This window comes from Panthera tigris, chromosome E1 (assembly GCF_018350195.1).
Source record: "Panthera tigris isolate Pti1 chromosome E1, P.tigris_Pti1_mat1.1, whole genome shotgun sequence".
Lineage (NCBI taxonomy): Eukaryota > Metazoa > Chordata > Mammalia > Carnivora > Felidae > Panthera > Panthera tigris.
Window position 1 is genome coordinate 27,642,022 of NC_056673.1, and position 20,980 is coordinate 27,663,001.

General features: G+C 36.5%; 1 protein-coding gene across 9 annotated transcripts in view; it reads left to right on the forward strand.

The window, feature by feature from the left end:
* The window catches only part of TRIM37 (tripartite motif containing 37), a 147,339-nt gene that overhangs the window by 93,180 nt on the left and 33,179 nt on the right, over positions 1-20,980 (forward strand). For 5 of the 9 annotated variants that reach the window (XM_042966059.1, XM_042966055.1, XM_042966054.1 and 2 more), the window contains exons 18-20: positions 180-374; positions 2,540-2,611; positions 8,428-8,736. In XM_042966059.1, coding sequence (XP_042821993.1) covers positions 180-374; positions 2,540-2,611; positions 8,428-8,736 — 576 coding nt within the window. The remainder of the gene's footprint in view (positions 1-179; positions 375-2,539; positions 2,612-8,427; positions 8,737-20,980) is intronic. The other 4 variants (XM_015539556.2, XM_042966057.1, XM_042966060.1 and 1 more) reach the window with 1 other exon arrangement.

The window sequence follows — 20,980 nt, forward strand, 5'->3', positions numbered from 1 at the left end:
CTCTCTGGCAATCTGGTTTCTCCTTTCTGCTTCTCACCATGTTCTTACACCAACTCCTAAAAGACAGGTCCATAGACAAGTATTCAAACAACACTAACCAATTTACTTTTTCTTTTAATGATAATTAAATTCGTGCAAATTTATAGCATGCATTTTCTTCATCTCTGTTTCTTTTGCAGGTAGTAACCATGGCTATCTGGGCGCCAGTAGCAGAATGTCAAGAAGAGCACATTTATGTTCTGCTGCTACCAGTAGTTTATTAGACATTGATCCGTTAATCTTAATACATTTGTTGGACCTTAAGGACCGGAGTAGTATGGAAAATTTGTGGAGCTTACAGCCTCGCCCTCCTGCTTCACTTTTGCAGCCCACAGGTAAAATATTAATAGTAATTTCCCTTTTTTCTGTTACTCTACAAATGAACTCTTCATTTTAATACAAGTGTCTTATTTAAGTGTTGGAACACAGTGTGTTTCTGTAGCAAGTTGATTTTTCATTATGTATTATAAAACATGACATTTAAAAAGAATAAATGAATTATCAGTTAAGTGAAAAAAATGAGATACAAAAAATTATATATTGTATGATCCCATTATATGAAATTCTGAAAAAGTAAAACTGTGGTGAAAAAAACACATCAGTGGTTGCAGAGGGGCCAGGAAGGGAGAAAGAAGGGATCAGCTTAAATAACAAATGAGAAAACTGGGGGCGGTTAATAAAAATCACGGAGTGGTAATAATTATTTGACTATATATATTTGTGGAAACTTGCCAAAATTAGTAAATTTTATTGAATACAAATTAATCACAAATTACAGTCATTTTAAAAATCAATCATATCCTTGTTCAAGTGGCCGGATTTTTTCTTCTTTTAAAAAATGACATTTAGTGGCGCCTGGGTGGCTCAGTCGGTTAGGTGTCCAGCATCAGTGCAGATCATGATCTCACAGTTTGTTGGTTTGAGCCCCTTGTTGGGCTCTGTGCTGACAGCTGAGAGCCTGGAGCCTGCTTCACATTCTGTGTCCTGCTCTCTCTCTCTCTGCCTCTCTCTCAAAAATGAATAAACATTAAAAAATTTTTTAAAAATGACATTAATATAAATCAAGTTTTTGGTTGTTGTTGTTCCATGATGTTTTTGCACAATAATGTCAAAATGTCTATTAGAATGTTTGTATATGATCTGGCATTTAGATTGTGTATGATTGACAGTTTGATTTATATGAAGTACTGTTGTCCTCTGTGAATGACTTAATAGGAGTTTTGCAGGACTCATTAATACCTTTTTTTTTTTTTAACGTTTATTTATTATTGAGAGACAGAGAGAGAGCATGAGCATGGGAGGGGCAGAGAGAGGAGTAGACACAGAATCTGAAGCAGGTTCCAGGCTCTAAGCTGTTAGCACAGAGCCCAACTCAGGTCTTGAATCCACAAACCGCGAGATCATGACCTGAGCTGAAGTCAGATGTTTAACCAACTGAGCCACTCAGGTGCCCCATAATACCCTAACTTGTAAGTGGAACCGTGTCTGAATTGAATATAAAAAAGATGGTTTTGTGCTTTGATGTTCAATAGCCTAAAAATGTATACCAACTAGCATCAGTGTTTTATTTGCCTCAAAACGTATACCAACTAGCATCAGTGTTTTATTTGCAGAGGTTATTTGTTAAAGAGAAGTTACATCTGTATTACTGTAATGTGATGTATACCCACACATATTAGATGTGTTGTCAAACCTGGAGGTTTTGAAACTCTCAGGCCTACTTATTTTGAACAGCTAAGGATTTACCTTTAAATGCCATGTTTTAAAAACCATTTTTGTTAGCTTTCTAAAATACACTCAGTATTTTCCTGCCTTTTTAAACAGTAGTATTATACAAATCAAATATCAGTGATTTAGAACAGTGATTTTGATGCTTCTTTAAAACAACAGAACTCATTTTTCAAAGTGTGAGGCAGAGCTTTGATGTAGAAAACACCTAGACTGCTCTAGTTGGAGGGTGAACTCAGAGACTGGATTATTTAGGCCTTTTTTTTTTTTTTTTTTTTTTTAAACGTGTATTCATTTTTGAGAGACGGGTGTGGGCAGAGAGAGAGGGAGACACAGAATCTGAAGCTCTGAGGTGTCAATACAGAACCCGACACAGGGCTTGAACTCAGGACCATGAGATCATGACCTGAGCTGAAGTTGAATGCTTAACTGGCTGAACCACCCAGGCACCCCTAGGCCTCTTTCTTTCTAAGGTATACCCTGGGAAGTCTAGATCCTCAATTTGAAAGATTGTCTCCAGTTATGTTATGAAATACTTGTCTTTTATCTGTGATCCAAGTACATTTTGTATTATACTTGCATTTTTATAAAACGTAATCACACTGTATATAATTTTACATTTTTTTCTGAGATATTTTTATTGTAGAAAATTTGGAAAATACAGAAAATTGCAAAGAAAATAAAAATCACATATAGTTCTTGTGATCAAAGAAATAGCTTTAAAAAAGAAAGAAAAGAAAACACCTTGACAAGGGTTTTGCTTAAATTACAGCCAGTGTTACTTGCAATGACCTAGTGGAACAGACAAGTTATGATTCTGCAGGTAGATGTAACTTTTTTGAAGGTAGGTAACTTTTCTGCAGGAAACTGCAGGTAACTGCAGGTTACTGCAGGTAACTTTTTTGAAGGAAATTTTAGTACTAGGTTTAAAATACCTCTATCCTTTGGGACTCCTGGATGGCTCAGTTGGTTAAGCTTCCGACTCTTAATTATGACTAAGGTCATGATCTCATGGTTTGTGAGTTCAAGCCCACATCGCGCTCCACACTGACAGTACCAGCCTCCTTGGGATTATCTCTCTCTGTCTCTCTCTCTCTCTCTCTCTCTCTTCCTCCCTCCCTCCCTCTATCTGCCCCCCCCCCCCAATAAATACATACAATGATACATACATAAATAAAATACCTCTATCCTTCAATGCTTATTTTCACTTCTAGGAGTATATCCGAAATAGAAAACAGTCAGAGTTGTTTGAAAATATCCAACAATGTAGTTACGTCTGAAAAATTATAGCTTAACCGTGTGTATTTTATAGACAGGTAAAATCATGTTTTTGAAAAACATTCAACATCAATGGAAAAATGAATATATACTATTAACAGAATAAGATCTTCGTTATCCAAAAATAAGTTTTCTATGTAAAATTAATAATATAAATGAAATGATCTGAATTTCCAATCCAGGTGATCAAAATGTTGATGATGAGGAAGGGGGAACAGTAGAGAGGAAGAGCAAATCTTTAAATATCTACATGCCAGTGGGTATCAAAATAGAGATGCCTATTAGATAGCTAAAAATTAAGAAATGGAATATAGGCAGTTATTTGCCTAGAGGTGATACTGGATAATTAAAACTAAATGAGTTAGATTGTAGAAGAGGGAGTTTTAAGAAAATTTTAACAGGAAGAGGGCCTGGGATGATTATGGTGAACATCTGTTTTTACTAAGTGTGTGGAAGATGAACCAGATTAAAGAACCTTTGGAAAGGAAAGAAACCAAGAAAATAGAAGTCATGGAAACTAACTGAAGATAACCTATATGAGAGGATATGAAAAGCTAACATTGCAGATAGATCCAACCTTCTTTTTAATTAAAATGCTTGTTTGGGTTTCAGTGTTTATTTTGTTTATTCAGTTATTTCTTTATTTTCTTCTCTTTTTTTTAAATTAATTAATTAATTTTTTAATTTACATCCAAGTTAGCATATAATGCAGCAAGGATTTCAGTAGTAGATTCCAGTGATTTATTCTTTCTTTCTTAATCTGTGTACCTTTCATTTTCTTTCTTTCTTTTTCTTTCTTCTCTCTCTTTCTCCTTCCTTCCTTCCTTCCTTCCTTCCTTCATCTTACTGCATTAGCTAGGACTTCCAGTAAAGTGGTGAAAAGGAGTGGTGAAGGGGAACATCCTTACCTTGTTCCTGATTTTGGTGGGAAAGCTTTGAGGTTTTCACCATTAAGTATGATGTTAGCTATAGGTTTTTCATAGCTATTCTTTATCAAATTGAGAACACTTTCCTCTATTCTGGTTTACTAGGAGTTTTGTTTGCTTAAAAAAATTTTTTTTCAATGTTTATTTTTGAGAGAGAGAGAGAGCGCGAGCGAGCATGAGTGGGGGAGGGGCATCGAGAGGGGGAGACATAGAATCTGAAGCAGGCTCCAGGCTCTGAGCTGTCAGGACAGAGCCCGATTCAGGGCTCGAACTCATGAACTGCGAGATCATGACCTGAGCTGAAGTCAGATGCTCAAACCAACTAAGCCACCCAGGCACCCCTGTTTGTTTTTTTTAAAGTTTATTTATTTTTGAGAGAGAGACATCGTGAGTGGGGGAGGGGCAGGGGGGGAATCCCAAGCAGGCTCCGTGCTGTCAGCACAGAGCCCAATGTGAAGCTTGAAGTTGAAACTGTGAGATGACCTGAGCCAAAACCAAGAGTTGGTTACTTAACTGACTGAGCCACCCAAGTGCCCAAAGAGTTGTTTTTTGTTTTTGTTTTTGTTTTAAATTCATGAATGGGTATTGGATTTTGCCAAATGCTTTTTCTGCATCTATTGATACGATGTGATGCTTTACATTATTTGATTTTCGAATGTCAAACCAGCATATCTGGGATAAATCCCACTTAATTGTGGTATATAATCCTTTTTATATACACTGTAAGATTTAATTTGCTAATGTTTTGTTGACGGATTTTTTTTTTTTTTTTGTCTCTATTCATGAAAGATACTGGTCTGTAGTTTTCTTTTAATGTCTTTGATTTTCATATTAGAGTAATGCCTCGTAGATTGGGTTTGGAAGTATTCCCTCTTCCTTGGAAGTATTCCCTACTTATATTCTTGGAGATAATAGAAGGTGGATGTAGGCCTCTTCAGATTATCTATTTCTTCTTCGGTTTTTGGCAGATTGTCTTTCAAGGTATTGGTCCATTACATCTAAGTTATCAAAAATTTGTTGGCATAAAGTTGTCCATAGTATTCCTTTATTTTCCTTTCATTCTTTCAGTACATATTGAGTGAACCTATTATGTATCAGACTCACTGCAGGTTCATGTTCTTAAAAGCATCATACTGTACTGTAAAAGCATTTTAAGAGGTATCAATCAGGGTATGAATTACAGATAATATATTTGAACCAGATTTTATGGTACATGTAGTGGTGAGTAGAAATAGAAAGTCAGACAGGGTTATTCCATGGAAGGTGTTGCATGCCTAGTCTGAGGAATGATGCATAGTGGGCTTTGAGAAGCCAGTTGCAGTTTAGGAGTGGTTTGATTCAAGCTGCTTTTTAGAAGGCTGGCAATGCCCAGAAAACTATCAGAAATGGAAGCTTAATGAGGGTATTATTGTAGAAGTTTATTTCAGTGGTTCCTAGTATGAGAGGGCAAATTCATACATTTCTGGATATTTTCTCAGTCATCGTATACTCAAAAATATGTAGATCTGAGATCTTCAGAATCTTTTGATATTATAAAAGTTCTACTTAACTTCTAAGGAATACATCAGTCTACTCTCTATATAATTAAGATTTTATTTGTAGCATGGCAATGGTAGTATGTGGAATCTCGTGAAGTTACAATTACAGGGCTTGGCAATTGAGTGGAATGTGCTAATGATTCTGAAAAAGCTTAGGTGAGCAGAATGGTGGTAGCATTGAGTGATGCTGAAATCTGGAGGAGAAGCTTTAAAGAACTATCAATCTTGAAGGCCATAACTGAATGATATGAAAGAATTGTTACAGATGAGATTCTCAATTCTAATTAACCTTGTAACTTGGCACATTCAGGAAAGCTTCTTATTTTCAGCGCAGTAACTTTCTTTAAATTGTCAGGTTCCTGTGGTATAAGATCCCATTACGTTTTCCTGTCTTGGCAGTTATCACATGGTACTGAAATAGATTATTTTTCATTTTTCCAGCTGGACTGAGAGCTTTGTGAGAGCAAAGACTGAGGGTTTGTCTTGTTCACTGTTGTATGTCCTGCCCAGCACAGTGCCTAGCATTTCAAACAATCTTGGTAGTTGTTTGATTATCAGCTGATGGAGGTTTGTTTAGTTTTTTTTTTATATTTTCCCATTTGGGATTTTTACTTTTTAAAGTTCTTGTCAGTTTCTAGTAATAATAAACTGGGCCATGTGGGTTAATACAGATTTTCATATTTAAGTCCATGTAGATGTGGGGTACTAGATTTTGTTTAGGAAAACATTTAGAAATATCTCGTGGAGCTCTTGGGTGGCTCAGTTGGGTAAGCTGACTTGGTTAATTGTCTGACTTTTGATTTTGACTCAGGTCATGATCTCACGGTTCTTGAGATCGAGCCCTAAGTCACGGGCTCTGTGCTGACAGTGTGGCCTTCTTGGGATTCTGTCTCTCTCTCCCTCTCTCTGCCCCTCCTTTGCATGCTCTCTCAAAAATAAATAAATAAAAATTGTGAATATCTTGTGCCATAAGCTGTTCGGCCTGGAATACAAAGATCACTAAGATGTTATCTCTACCCTTTGGTTTTTCAGTCTGTATGTTTGTCTTTCTTACTATAATGTGTAAAGTGCTGTAGTAGAAGTATACTCTTAAGTATTATACAAAATTGGGTCAGAATTGATTTGGAAGAAGTGAGGCAATTGGTGGTTTAGGTGCCTAAAGAAGTAGACATTTCAGATTTCATCTGATGGGCTTGAGTTAACAGAGGGAGCACTGGAAATAGGACATGTGAAAAGCATAAGGGGATATAGCATTGCCTATGTATTACAGAGTTGCAGTAATACCAAAACAGTGGAATATGTTTGGGGTAGAGGTAGAAGATAAAACCACTGAGAGGTAGCGTAGAATCAGATAATGGGCCTCGTGTTCCACGCTGGTGCTTTTGTGAATGATTGTCAGCAGGAAAGCAATAGAAAATAATAACTGATTTGGGTTTTAGAAAACATTTCTGACATCCTGGTGGAAAGGGGTTGGATGGAGGATTACACCACAGAGTGCTTTCACAAACATTGTGTCTTCTGAGCCTCATGACAGCCCTGTTATGTGTATATTATTGTCTTCATTTTACAAGTAAATAATGGACTCAGAAGTTGGTGGACTTAGAGAAAGTTACAGCAACTAAATGGTAGATTTGAGACTAAATCCTAGATTTCTAAAATCTGTCCTTACTTAGCTCATTTATAAAATGGAGATAATAGTATTTAGTTACCTCAGAGGATTGATATGAGAGGATTAAATGACTTAATTTCCTTAAAATATCTGACATTCAGTAAGCTCTTTATGGATGTTTCTTAAATAAACAAAGACAGTAAAATCTCCCTATCAAGATAGAAAATCTTTCTCAGAAGCACTTCCACCCCAGACTTTTGGCTGGCTGAGTGATGTACCCACCCTAAACACTGTCAGAAGAATGAACCAGTCTTAGACTCGTATGTCCTGGGGCCAAAGGAGGGATCTAACCTCCCTGAGCACATTGCTGCCTACTGCCTGATACCTGAACACAATCTGAGTCCTTTCTGCAAGGTAGAAGTGGGGGATTGGCTGTCGAACACATTATAGTGTTTACTTTCTACAGCACTTCATCTTCTATACTAGAAGGCAGGCTGTTTCAGCTGTCATTCCTGCTAATAAAGGACTTGTTCTTTTCTATTTAGTGGCTGTTGGTCCCCCAGTTTTGTTTTTTTAGGTGGGGGGTAAGGCTTGGTTTCTTTTTGCTTTGAGTCTGTCATAACATTCTTTGATTTTCAAAATATTGATATCTTTTTCCTTTCTGCAGTAGAAAGTCTGTAGTTTCCTTACTTATACCTCTATTTTAATATTTGAGGAGTGGAATGGGTGAAAAACAACTACTTTCTCTGGGAAGAGAGAAAACATTGTTACTTTAGAAGCTGCAAAGACTGATGGGGAAGTATTTTATGTTGTTCTGTGGCACTTAATAGCTGTAACTACACTGGAAACCTTCTTAGACTTAGATGGAATATATATTTTTTATATACTATGTATAGCAGATTTGACTACTTAATTTGGATTCTAGGTTTTTGGGTTCTTTTTTTTTTTTCATTTTTGTCAGTTATGAAGATGATAAAAGCTCAGCATAGGAAATTTGAGAAAAATGGAGAAGTATAAAGAAGAAAGCACAGGCAGGCAATAAGGCAGCTTTTTTAAACTTTTAGAATTAGGTAACTATTCTGATTTGAGTGATTATATTGTGATCCAAACTCTAACTTTGAAGGTATGGATAAAATTAGGATACTTGGATCTGTCTTTATTTTCATTAATGGAATTTAATGCATGCTTAATTGTTGATTCCACCAAAGCACCTTAGCTTTTTACACCTCAAGTTTGCATATATTGACTGTATGATAGAACGATTTAATAGAAGTCTCTATTAACATGACTTACAACTTTCTGTCTAAAGCATCATATTCTCGAAAAGATAAAGACCAAAGGAAGCAGCAGGCAATGTGGCGAGTTCCCTCTGATTTAAAGATGCTAAAAAGACTCAAAACTCAAATGGCTGAAGTTCGATGTATGAAAACTGATGTAAAGAATACACTTTCAGAAATCAAAGGCAGCAATGCTGCTTCCGGAGACATGCAGGCAAGCCTTTTTTCTGCTGACCAGGCAGCTCTGGCTGCATGTGGAACCGAAAACTCTGGCAGATTACAGGATTTGGGAATGGAGCTCTTGGCAAAGTCATCAATTGCTGGTTGTTACATACGAAACTGTAAGTGGAAAAGATCCTATTAGTGTCATTTCTCTGTGTGTCATTTGGGAAGCTAGAGGATGGGTTATTTTTAAAATAATAATATTTAAACACCTCTCTTATAATGAATTAAGACTACAAATACATATAGCCTTTTTTCCCATTCAGAACTGACTGTAGATTTTCTATATAGAGCTAATATTTCTTTTTTTTTTTAATGTTCATTTATTTTTGACAGAGAGACAGAGCATGAGCGGGGGAGGGGCAGAGAGAGAGGGAGACACAGAATCAGAAGCAGGCTCCAGGCTCTGAGCTGTCAGCACAGAGCCCGACGCGGGGCTCGAACTCACAGACTGTGAGATTGTGATCTGAGCTGAAGTCAGACGCTCAACCAACTGAGCCACCCAGGTGCCCAAAGAGCTAATATTTCTTGATTGAATATTCTGTGCTGGACAGTAAACAAGACAGAATACTTAACCTCTTGGATCTTACATTCATAAATTCATGTGGTGGAAATTGGACATTAAAACGTGTAGACAAGTAAAGATAATTTCAGTTAGTAAAAAGTGCTGTGAAGGAAACAGGAATGGGATAGGAAGATGAGGAGTGTGCTGCTTAGGTTAGGGAAGTAAGAGAAAGTCTCTGAGGAGGCAGCTTTTGAACTGAGACCTAAAGGTTGAGAAGGTGGCAGCCATGCAAAGATCTGTGGGAAGCATTTTTCAGGGTAAACAGAACAGAAGATGCGGATTCACTGATACAGGATTTGCTCTGCATATTTGAACACTTGAAGGAAGACCAGTATAGTTGAATATGATAAACAAAGCAGAAGGGAGAATACTAGGGGATAAGTCAGAGAGGTAGGCAGGATCTAGATCAGATAGGGCCTTGTAAGACCTGAATAGGAGTTTTACTCTGATTTTAGAAGCAAGTCTCTAAAGAATGAAAATCGAGGTGGTGGGGGGATGGCAGTGGCATTTATGATCTGATTTACCTTTTACAAAGATTACTTTGCTTGTTGTATGGAGCAAGGTCTAAAAGGGGTTGAGAGTGTATATGAAATATGGTGACCTATTCTGGAGTTACTGCAGTGGAGAAGTGGACTTGCTCATTTTCTAGCAGCCCTTCTTGACTGGGGTTCCTATCTTTCTTAATTCTCCGAAGGGTGGTACATAACTATTACTATTCTAGATACATAGGAGAGAAATTAGTTCATTACATACAATGGATATTTTAGACCAAGAAGACTCCGTTCTCCACTCACAACCCTGGTGTGGAAAGGCTGGATAGTTTGTAGGGAAAGAAAAAAAACTAAGAATGATATTTAAGTTTTTGTCCTAAGCAACTTAGTGACTGATGCTATCATTAATTTAGGAAATAAGGAAAAAGCTGGTGTAGGAGTTGGGGGAGGTGGTGGCAGGAAATTTGGAATTCTTGTTTAAACATTTTAGGTTTAATGGGGTACCTGGGTGGCTCAGTTGGTTAAGTGCCTGACTCTTGATTTTGGCTCAGGTGTTCATCTCATAGTGATAATATCAAGCCACACAATGGACTCCACTCTGGACATGGAGTCTGCTTGGGGTTTTCTCTCTCTCTTTCTCCCTCTCTCTCTACACCTCTCCCCTACTCACTCTCTCCCACCTCCCACACGTACTCTGTCTCTCTCTCAAAAAAACCCAAAAAAACAAAACTAAACTTGTTAGGATTGAGATGTCTATTAGTTTTCCTAGTATAATGTCTTGTAGGTAGATGGATGGTAAATAAGTATGAAGCTTATGAGGTCAAAGCTGGATATAAACAGTTAGGCGTCAACAGTGGCAGTTATTGTTTAAAGTCAGGGAGTGAATTAGATCAAGTATGGAAGGAGTTTAAATGGCAAAGAGAAATTTTGGCTCTGGGGCACTTTAACATTTAAAGACATGGTAATGAAGGGTGTCCAATAAAGGAAATTGAGAAGCAAAAGAAGTGGGAGTGGTTTACCATTGAGAGGTGTCAAGTTGAAGTGTGGGTGGCCTTTTTAAGAACCATTCCCATTGAGGAGTGTAGCAGGGTAAATCCAGTGAGAAACTGAAGCATTATTGCACAACTCCTTCAAGAAGTTGCATAATGAATCAGGTTGTATCTGGAAGGGGTGTGAAGTCAAGAAAGAGTTTTCTGTTATCTGTCTGTGTTTTCACTTTCTAAGCCTATATGCTTTTTTTTTATACCTGTTTCTTTTTTACTGTGGTAAAATGTACATAACATAAAATTTACCATTTTAGCTATTTTTAAGTGTATAGTTCAGTAGCATTAAGTCCTTTCATACTGTTGTACAACCGTCACCACTGTCCATTCACAGAACTTTTTTCATCTAGTAAAACTGAAACTTTGTACCAATTAAATAATAACTCCCCATTTCCATCACCCACCCAACCCCTAGCAACCACCATTCCACTTTCTGTTTCTATGAACTTGAGATATTTTAGATATCTCATATAAGTGGAACTCATACAGTATTTGTCTTTTTGTGTCTGGCTTATTTCACTTTCACATAATGTCTTCAGGGTTCATCAATATTATATCATGTGTCAGAAGTTCATTCCTTTTTAAGCCTGGAAAAATATTTGATTGTGTATATATATATATATATACACCACATTTCATTTATCCATTCATCCTCTGATGGACAGGGGTTGACACCTACTTTTTGGCTGTTTCAAATAATGCAACTCTGAGGATGGGTGTTCTTCAAGACCCTGCTTTCTATTTTTCTGGACATATATACCCAAAAGTAGAATTGCTGGATCATATGGTAATTTGCTTTTTAATTTTTTGAGGAACTGCCGTAGTGTTTTCCATAGAGGTTGCACCATTTTACATTCCTACCTAATAAATAGTGCACAAGCGTTCTAGTTTGTTCACATCTTCCCCATCATTTACTCTTTTCTGTTTTTTGTTTTGTTTTTGATAATAGCCATATTAATGGGTGTGAAATGGTATCTTGTTGTCTTACTGTGCTTTTGATTCACATTTATTAGTGATGTTGAACATTTTTAAAAGTGTTTATTAACCATTTATATATTTTTTCATTTCATTAAAGAAATGTCTGTTCAGATCCTTTGCCCATTTTTGAAATGAGTTTTTGTTTGGGGGGGGTGTTGTTTTTTTAAAGATTTTATTTTTAAGTAATCTCTATACCTAATGTGGGGTTCAAACTTAAAACCTGAGATCAAGAGTTGCATGCTTTACCAGCTGAGCCAGCCAGGCACCCTGGGTTGGCTTTTTAGTTTTGAGTTTCAAGAGTTCTCTGTATTCTGGATATTAATCTCTGATCCCATAATATAATTTGCAAATATTTTTTCCTAAACTGTGGGTTCCCTTTTCACTTTGTTGATGGTATCCTTTGACAGTAAAAGTTTTTAATTTTGCTCAAGTCCAATTTATCTTTTTCTTTCTCTTTTGTTGCCTGTGCTTTTGGTGTCCTATTTCAAAAAAGCATTGCAGAAAAGAAAAAAGCATTGCTGAACCTGATGTTAAGCTTTCCCCTATGTTTTCTTGTAAGAGTTTTGTAGTTTTAGATCTTACATTTATAAATGTCTTTGATCTATTGTTAATTAATTTTGTATATGGTATAGGTAAGGGTCCAAATGTATCAGCTTTCCTAGCACCATTTGCTGAAAAGATTTTCATCTCATCACTGAATGATGTTGATACCCTTGTTGAAAATGATTAGAGGGGCCCTGGCTGGCTCAGTCAATAAAGCATGTGATTCTTTTTTTTTTTTTTTTTTTTTTTAATGTTTATTTGTTTTTGAGAGAGAGACAGTGTGAGCGGGAGAAGGGCAAAGAGAGAGAGATAGAGACACAGAATCTGAAGCAGGCTCCAGACTCCGAGCTGTCAACACAGAGCCTGAGGCGGGGCTCGAACCCATGAACCATGAGATCATGACCTAAGCCGAAGTTGGATGCTCAACCGGCTGAGCCACCTAGTCCCCCCCCTTTCTGTTTTTTTATTTAAAAAAAATTTTTTTTATGTTTATTTATTTTTAAGAGAGAGAGAGCATGAGTGGGGAGGAGCAGAGAGAGAGGGAGACATAGAATCCAAAGCAGGCTCCAGGCTCTGAGCAGTCAGCACAGAGCCCGACAAAGGGCTCAAACTCACAAACTGGGAGATTATGACATGAGCCAAAGTTGGATGCTTAGCCAACTGAGCCACCCAGGTGCCCCAGTAGAGCATGTGATTCTTGATCTCAGGTTTTAAGTTTGAGCCCCACATTGGGTGTAGAGATTACATTAAAAAAAAAGAAAGACAAAATCATTTGACCATATATGTGAGCATTTATTTCTGGGCTATGTGTGTGTTTATTAAAATGGGGTATATTAATGCTAGATACTGATGGCAGTAATCCGGTAGAGATGAGTAGGAGAGAGGATGATTGCCAAATGCATAGAATTCTCCTAAAATAATCATGACAGTTCAATAGAAAAAGGATTGTAAAAGGGGGCATCTGGGTGGCTCAGTTGGTTAAGCATCTGGCTTCAGTTCAGGTCATGATCTCACAGTTAGTGGGTTTGAGCCCCACATTGGGCTCTGTGCTGACAGCTTGGAGCCTAGAGGCTGTGTCTCCCTCTCTCTCTGCCCCTCCCCTGCTTTCACTGTCTCAGTCTCTCTCAAAAATAAATAAAACATTAAAAAACTAAAAAAAAATTATTTTGAAAAATGAGTAAAAGTTATGATTAGGCTGTTAACATAAGAAAAAATACAAATGGACACTATACATCTCAACGGATACTCAGTCTCATCTAGTTGTCGAGGAAATGACAATCTAAAACCAACAGAAGAAATAATGCTTTTTGGATAGAGTTTTGCAAAAAGTTTTTGTTATATTTTTGCAAATACTTCCCTCCTGTTGTCACTATTTTGTCTTTTTCTGCTAAACAAAAGTTTTACATTTTTAATTTTAGGTCTATTAATAGTATTCATGGGTTTGGGGCTTAATGTTTTTATTTGGAAGGCCTTTTCAACTCCAGGTTTATAAAAATGACCCTTGTTTTCTTATGGTATTTTTTTTTTAACTTTTCAATGTTTGTATCATTATAACAAATATAATTTGTTTTTCATGATGATGTGTGAGGTAAGTTCATTGATCCCCCCCCCCAAAAACATGTTTTTTGAAGAATCTAGTTCATTCAATAATATTTAGTGCATCCTTTATTAACAGACCCAAATTCCCATATTTGCGTGATTCTGTTTTTAAATTCATTCATAGGGGTTGAGTCATATGAAATTGCCAACATGCAACTGTTTTTGACCTGCAAGAACAGCAGTTTGATATTGTTCAACTGAATATTTGTTGTGTTATTAACTACTGTAGTTTCACAGTTTGTAGTACAGTAATTATTTGCCTTCATTTTGGTTTTGTTTTCAAAATATTCTTGATGGTTCTTGCACATTTACTCTTCCAGAAAAAGATTTTGACTGAAATTGCATTATTTCGTGCGTTTAATAACACTTAATTTGGAAAATTGACATATTTTCAGTTTTAAAACATTAACATCTGGGAATGTGGTATTTCTCCTATTTATTTTGGTCATTTCATAGTTTTAGTTTTCTTCGTGTAAGTTCTGTATCTGTCTTGTTATATTTATTTCCAGATAGATTATAACTTAGGTTGCTATTGGGAATGGTATCTCTTTCCCCTCCATAATATTTTCTAATTATTTGTCATAGTAGGAGGACTATTGTTTTTACATGTTTGTCTTGTATTTAGCCCACTTAGTGAAAATTTTAAAGCCGTAAGGTTTTCAGTCAATTATCTAGAATTTTTAAGTAGATTGTATTATCAGCAAATAATCAGTTTATTCCTTTATTGCTTATTTACTTTTCATTTTGCACCATCTAGGTAGGCTAGGACCTCAAAACTATATTAACTAATAGCAGTAGTAGAATTTTTATTATGTTTTGAATTCTGTTTAGAAATTCCTTTCATTTTTTACTCAAGTACAAACTTTGCTATTTGTTTTAATAAGTAGTTTTTACTAAATTAAAAGACATCCTTCAGGGTTGCCTGGATGGCTCAGTTGGTTGAACACCCAGCTCTTGACTGCGGCTCAGGTCATAAGCTCACAGGTTCATGGGATCAGGGCTGCATCAGGCTCTGCACTGACTTGCTTGGGATTCTGTCTCCCCACTTCTCTCTGCTCCTCCCTTGCTTGTGCTCACTCACTCTCTCCTCACTCACTCTCTCTCAAAATAAATAAACTTTTTTTTTTTTTTAAAGATACATCTGGGGCACCTAGATGGGTCAGTCAGTTTAGCTTCTGACTTCGGCTCAGGTCATGATCTCATGGTGCATGAGTTTGAGCCCTGTGTTGGGCTTTGTGTTGACAACTCAGAGCCTGGAGCCTGCTTCAGATTCTGTGTCTCCCTTTCTCTGCCCCTCCCCTGCTCACATTCTGTCTCTCTCTCTCTCAAAAATAAATAAGCATTAAAAAATTTTTTGTAAATGATACATCCTTCTATTGTTAATAATTACTATGTACAGTAAGTACCACTGTTTACTATGTGCCGGATATCATTCATAAGTCACATCCCAACAGCAACTCTGAGGCAAGTTGTTTTTATCCTCAATTTACAGATAGATAAACAGAGGCACAGGGCATTAAACAGTATTGTCAGAATTTCAGTGGTAATTGGCAGAGCAAAGAGCTTAAACCTCAGAGACTATGCCTTTGACCATTATACCAAACTACCTCTTTTTCTCCTTACTAAGAGGTTGTTTTTTGTTTATGAAGAAGTTGTATAGAATTACGCTTTTTTGGGCATCTGGCAAAATGATCATACTGTTTTTCCCATTACTTTGTTAACTTAGAGAATTACATTCTGTATCTAATGTTGACCATTCTTGAAGTAGTAGATGAATCCTACTAGGTTTTGGTTATTTGTAATTGTTCTTAATACACTGAATATCAGTATTCAGTTCACTAATATTTTACTTAGGATTCTTGACTATGGTAGCCATAAGTAAAATCGAGTTGTATTTTTGTTACATTATCCTTAACCAATTTGAATTCCAGTTTTATGCCACTGAAGAAATTCAGAAGTTTTGTCCTTTTCTATTCTGTGAAATTGTTAAAATAACATCTTATCTGCTCCTTAAAAGTTTAATGAAACTCATTCATAAAACCATTTAGTAGTTCTTTCAGGGAAACAACTTTAAGAGCCTTTTTAATTTCTCTGTATTTATTGGTCTCATATTTCTCCTCCTTAAACCAGTTTCCATAATTAATTTTCCTAGAAAATTACTCATTTTATTAGATACTTAAATTTGTTGGTATATTTCACTTATTCTGATCTCTTAAATTTTAAAGAGTCCTCTGAATACAGGGTGTTAACTTTTTCACTTATATGTGTTTCCTTATTTTGTCCTTTGATTTGACTTGCTAGAGATTTGTCCATTTTATTTCTCTCTTCAAAGCCCTAGTTCTGGGGTTCCTGTGTGGCTTAGTCAGTTAAGCATCTGACTCTTGATCTTGGCTCAGGACATGATCTCACGGTTGTGAGATTGAGCCCTGAGCCCTGCTTTGGGCTCCACACTGGGAGTGGAGCCTGCTTAAGATTCTCTCTCCCTCTCAGAAAAGACAAAACAAAACAAAAAAGACCAAAAGCAACAAAGACTAGAAAGGACCAGAGAATACACCAAAAACTTCCAACTCTACAGGCAACACAATGGCAATAAATTTGTATCTTTCAGTACTCACTCTATATGTCAATGGACTAAACGTTCCAATCAAAAGACATAGGGTGTCAGAATGGATAAGAAGACAAGATCCACCTGTATGCTGTTTACAAGAGACCCATTTTAGACCTAAAGACATCTTCAGGTTGAAAGTAAGGGGACAGAGAACCATCTATCATGCTAATGGTCGTCAAAAGAAAGCTGGAGTAGCCATACTTTTATCAGATGATCTAGATTTTAAAATTAAGACTGTGACAAGAGATAAAGAAGGGCATTATATCATAATTAAGGGGTCTATCCACTAAGAAGATCTAACAGTTTTAAACATTTATGCCTCCAAGGTGGGAGCACCCAAATATATAAATCAATTAATCACAAACATAAAGAAACTCATTGATAATAATACCATAATAGTAGGGGACTTCAACACCCCACTTACAGCAACGGACAGATCATCTAAGCAGAAAATCAACAAGGAAACAATGGTTTTGAGTGACACACTGGACTGGATGGACTTAACAGATATATTCGGAATATTTCATTCTAAAGCAGCAGAATACACATTCTTCTCTAGTGCACATGGAACATTCTCCAGAATAGATCACATATTGGGACACAAATCAGCCCTCAGTAAGTACAAAAAAATCAAGATCATACTGTTCAGATCACAACACTGTGAAACTCAAAATCAGCTATAAGAAAAAAATTGGAAAGACAATACTTGGAGATTAACGAACCTCCTACTAAAGAATGAATGGGTTAACCAAGAAGTTAAAGAGGAGATTAAAAAGTGCATGGAAGCCAATGAAAATGATAACACCATAGCCCAAAACCTCTGGGATACAGCAAAGGTAGTCATAAGAGGGAAGTATATAGCAATCCAGGCCTTCCTAAAGAAGGGAGAAAGGTCTCAGATATATAACCTAACCTAACACCTTAAAGAGCTGCAAAAAGAATAGCGAGTAAAACCCTAAAACAGCAGAAGACAGGAAATAATACAGATTACAGCAGAAATCAATGCTTTTGAAATTAAAAACAAACAAAAAACCAGATCAATGAAACCAGGAGCTGATTCTTTGAAAGAATTAACAAAATTGATAAACCCTTAGCCAGTTTGATCAGAAAGAAAAGGGAAAGGACCCAAATAAATAAAATCAAGAATGAAAGAGGAGAGATCACAGCCAGCACTGCAGAAATACAAACAATAAGAATATAATGAACAATTATATGCCAATAAATTAAGCAGTCTGGATGAAATGGACAAATTCCTAGAAACATATGAACTACCAAAACTGAAACAGGAAGAAATAGAAAATTTGAACAGACCCATAACCAGTAAAGAAATTGAATTAGTAATCCAAACTCTTCCAGAAAATAAGAGTCCAGGGCCGGATGGCTTTCCAGGGGAATTCTACCAAATATTTAAAGAAGAGTTATACCTATCGTTTTGAAGCTGTTCCAAAAAATAGAAATGGGAGGAAAACTTGCAAACTCATTCTATAAGGCCAACATTATGTTGATTCCAAAACCAGACCCCACTAAAAAGAACTACAGAAGAACTACAGACCCAATTTCTCTGATGAACATGGATGCAAAATCCTCAACAAGATACTAGCCAACCGGATCCAACTGTACATTAGAAGAATTACTCCCCACAATCAAGTGGGATTTATAGCTGGGGTGTAGGGCTGGTTCAGTATCCGCAAAACAATCAATGTGATACATTACATAAATAAAAGAAAGAGTAAGAACCACATGATCCTCTCAATAGATGCAGAGAAGGTATTTGACAAAATACAGTATCTTGATAAAAACCTCCAAGAAAGTACAGATAAAAGGGTCATACTTCAAGATCATAAAAGCCATATATGAAACACCCACTGCTAATATCATCCTCAATGGGGAAAAACTGAGACTTTCCCCCTATGGCCAGGAACACGACAAGGATATCCACTCTCACCACTGCTATTCAGCACAGTATTGGAAGTCCTAGCTCCAGCAGTCTGACCACACAAAGAAATAAAAGGCATATAAATCAGCAAGGAGGAAGTCAAACTTTCACTCTTCACAGACATCATATGGAAAATTCAAAAGATTCCACCAAAAAACTGCTAGAACTGATCCATGAATTTAGCAAAGTCGCAGGATATAAAATCAGCGCACAGAAATCAGTTGAATTTATAATCACCAATATGAAGAAGCAGCAGAAAGAGAAATCAAAGAATTAATCCCATTTACAATTGCACCAAAACCCATAAAATACCTAGGAATAAACCTAACCAAAGAGGTGAAAAATCTATACACTAAAAAAACATAAAAACCTAAGAAAGAAATTGAAGATGACACACAAAAAATTGAAAAATATTCCCTGCTCATGGATTGGAATATAAATATTGTTAAAATGTCAATACTACACAAAGCAATCTACATGTTTAATGCAATCCTTATCAAAATAACACAACATGCTTCACAGCTAGAACAAACAATCCTAAAATTTGTATGGAACCAGAAAAGGCTCCAAATAGCCAAAGCAATCCTGAAAAAGAAAACCAAAGCTGGAGGCATCATAATTCCAGACTTCAAGATGTATTAAAAAGCTGTAATCATCAAGACCGTACGGTACTGGCGCAAAAACAGACACATAGATCAGTGGAACAGACTAGAGAATCCAGAAATGGACTCCCAAATGTATGGCCAGCTAATCTTTGACAAAGCAGGAAAGAATATCCAATAGAATAAAGACAATCTCTTCAGCAAATGGTGTTGGGAAAACTGGGCAACGACATGCAGAAAAATGAACCTGGACCACTTTCTTACACCACACACAAAAATAAACTCAAAATGGATGAAAGACTTAAATGCTAGACAGAAAGCCATCAAAATCCTGGAGGAGAAGACAGGCAATAACCTCTCTGACCTCAGCCAGAGCAACTTCTTACTCAACATGTCTCTGGAGGCAAGGGAAACAAATACAAAAATGAACTACTGGGACCACCTCATCAAGATAAAAAGCTTCTGCACAGCAAAGGAAACAGCAAAACTAAAAGGCAACTGACAGAATAGGAGAAGATATTTGCATATGGCATATCAGATAAAGGATTAGTATCCAAAAATCTATAAAGAACTTACCAAACTCAACACCCCCCCAAAAAATCCAATGAATAAATGGGCAAAAGACATGAATAGAAACTTTTCCAAAGAAAACACCAAGATGGCTAACAGACACATGAAAAGATGCTCACAGCACCACTCACCATCAGGGAAATACAAATCAAAACCACAATTAGATACCACTTCACACCTGTCAGAATGGCCAAAATTAACAACTTGGGCAATAACAGATGTTGGTGAGGATGTGGAGAAAGAGGCACCCTTTTGAACTGCTGGTGGGAATGCAAACTGGTGCAGCCACTATGGAAAACAGTATGGAGGTTCCTCAAAAAAATTAAAACTAGAACTGCCCTACAACCCAGCAATTGCACTACTAGGTATTTATCCAAGGGATACAGGTGTGCTGTTTTGAAGGGGCACATGCACCCCAATGTTTATAGCAGCACTAGCAACAATGGCCAAAGTATAGAAAGAGCCCAAATGTCCACCAATGGATGAATGGATAAAGAAGATATGGTGTGTATACACACACACACATATACATATATATACATACACACACACACGATGGAGTATTATGAGTATTATTTGGCAATCAAGAAGAATGAAATCCTGCCATTTGCAACAACGTGGATGGAAATAGAGTGTATTATGTTAAGCAAAATTAAAGAAAGACAAATATATGACTTCTCTCATGTGTGGATTTTAAGATACAAAACAGATGAACATAAGGGAAGGGAAGCAAAAATAATATAAAAACAGGGAGGGGGACAAAACACAAGAGACTCTTAAATACAGAGAACAAACAGGGTTGCTGGAGGGGTTTTGGGTGGGGAGGGATGGGCTAAATGGGCAAGGGACATTAAGGAGGACACCTGCTGGGATGAGCACTGGGTGTTTTATGTAGAGGATGAATCACTGGGTCCTACTCTTGAAATCATTATTGCATTATATGCTGACTAACTTGGATGTAAATTAAAAAAAAAATTTCCTCTCTCTGCCCCTCCCACACTGGCACAGTCTCTTATTAAAAAAAAAAAAAAAAGGCCTAGTTCTTAGATTGATTTCATCTGTTATCTTCTGCCTTTTTATTACATTAAATTCTACCTTTGTTTCTATTAATGCATTAATGCATTATTGGTTAAGGACCATATTATAATTTATATATACATTGTAGAGGAAAAATTTGTCTTAATATTTTCTCACATCTTCTTCTTCAAGTGTACAATTCAACATTTTTTAATATAGACACAAGGTTGTGTGATGATCACCATTATCTAGAACACTGTCTAGAACATTTCATCACCTTTCTCCCCCAAAACTCCATTCCTGTAACTCTATTTTTCCCTCTCACTGAACCCTGGTAGCCTCTAGTATATTTTCTCTGCATGGTTTTACTTCTTCTGGAGTTTCACGTAAATAGAATCATATATGAGGCCT